Source organism: Echinococcus granulosus (genome assembly GCF_000524195.1).
Source record: "Echinococcus granulosus chromosome Unknown EG_S00066, whole genome shotgun sequence".
Taxonomy (NCBI): Eukaryota; Metazoa; Platyhelminthes; class Cestoda; order Cyclophyllidea; family Taeniidae; genus Echinococcus; species Echinococcus granulosus.
This window is the reverse complement of record NW_020170446.1, coordinates 311,372-313,077: the sequence shown is the minus strand read 5'-3', so window position 1 is coordinate 313,077 and position 1,706 is coordinate 311,372. Positions and strand designations below refer to the sequence as shown.

Here is a 1,706-nt window from a genome sequence, read left to right as displayed (position 1 = left end):
CAGTAAGACTATCGCGGAAAGACGATTGGCTGATCAAGTACGGGTCACGAGTAGCAATGCGCTTGAATTCCAAACACACTGCGCTAAGAGTTTCTCCATCAACTTTTAAGTCGACTTCATTTGAACCGACTTACTGCCAGTAGAGAGAGACATTATGTGTGATTTTGATGGTAGATTTAGTACACTTGACGCTAGAGTAAGTCTTGAGCTTAACAGCCATGTAGACATGTTTGTGGCCTCCGGACTTTGTGAGAAATATTTGATCAACTGATCGCAGGAAAGTGCATCCTAAATATATCAGTTAAAAAATTTAGAAAAAAGTAAATAAACTTGCTTTTTCGTTTGACAAACTCAATTTGTCCATTGACCACTCCTCCTGTTCAATAATATCTTTAAGTGCGTCCATGCTCACATAGGACTGACCACAAGTGTAGTAACGGCAAAGAGCTAATTTCAAAGAAAAACAAAAAAATGAAAAAGTACCTCTTATCTTGTCTCTCCTGGTTCCATTTAAGAGAAACCGCAGGAATCGGCTAAACACATCTAGCGTTACATCAGTAGGAGTTTGATCAGGACAAAAGAAAAATCGCTATGAAGTTAATTGGAAATTTTCCCAAATGACATACCTTTAATACCGCATCTGGGGCGTAATGACCAAGAAGGTCAATGATTTTTTGAAAGTTCAGTACATTTCTGCCATCTTTTAGATCATTAAATACACTTCTAATTCTGATTAATTGATCCTGTGTCACTGTAAAAGGAATACTTAAGAAAATAAAGACATCTAAGCTTTCATTTTCACTTACTTTCTTATTTCATAAAAATAAAATGTCTGCATAAAGTACTGGACGTAGTCTAGTTTATCAGTGGAGAAATTTCATAATCACTTCGACTATCATCGCATTAAAAGCAGTGGTTTATAAATGCAGACCCAAAACCAGGAAAACGAAAGGCGTATACCAGTGCACAAAGTTAAATTTTCAAAGGAGGCTTGCTATTTATTACGAATACAATGCCAAACAAACTTAGCCTAAGGGATTTTAGGTCCCTAATGTAAATTGATGTAAAACATTTGAAAATAATTTTGATAGACGCACAAGATAACCAAAAATTGGATATAGATGCATGGTTTTCTCTAAACTGCTATTTGTAAAACCATCTTCATCATTGCAAAGCCGCCAATCAATAAATTTAGCCTTTTGTCTAAAAACCAGAAGTATTTATTTACAGTGGTACCCATAATGTCAAACGCAATAAAACAAATATCATTTAGGTGGTGCAAACAAGCCTAGACAAAAATAAACCTTGTAAAAAATTAGACCCTACAAAAATCAAATAAGACTAGGGCTTTATTTTAAGGTAGGCAGTGGTTCAAACCTATTAAAACGAAGCGAAAAGTGCTAGTTCCACAAACATATCAGTCGCACTGCGTAATGATCAGAGAAGGCAACGAAACAATAAATCGCACACTCGTATCCGTCGATTTCACCATTGAAAAGTTTATTTGTGTTCCTCATCATCCGCAGTTTGATAGGCGCAATTCAATAACAGCGCCGTTAACCAATAATCGCTTGCTAGGTCATTGGGGGTGGCTTACACTGTTCTAAGTTCATTTATTGATTACAATAAATGTTACTTAATGTCCTCAGATAAATAATTATTTTTGCTTTTTAAACATTTTGAGACATAGATCAGTTCTTTATTTT

At 35.3% G+C, this 1,706-nt stretch overlaps 1 protein-coding gene across 1 annotated transcript in view; it reads right to left on the bottom strand. All coding sequences in view use genetic code 11, as the record gives it.

Annotated features, from left to right (window-relative positions):
- Nucleotides 1-1,520, bottom strand: part of EGR_06954 (Ubiquitin hydrolase) — a gene marked incomplete at both ends in the record, with an annotated part of 6,536 nt that extends 5,016 nt beyond the window's left edge. The window contains 3 exons of the mRNA XM_024496203.1: nucleotides 135-288; nucleotides 627-751; nucleotides 1,415-1,520. Of these exons, the coding sequence (XP_024349406.1) occupies nucleotides 135-288; nucleotides 627-751; nucleotides 1,415-1,520 (385 nt within the window). The remainder of the gene's footprint in view (nucleotides 1-134; nucleotides 289-626; nucleotides 752-1,414) is intronic.
- Between the last annotated feature and the right edge of the window lie 186 nt (nucleotides 1,521-1,706).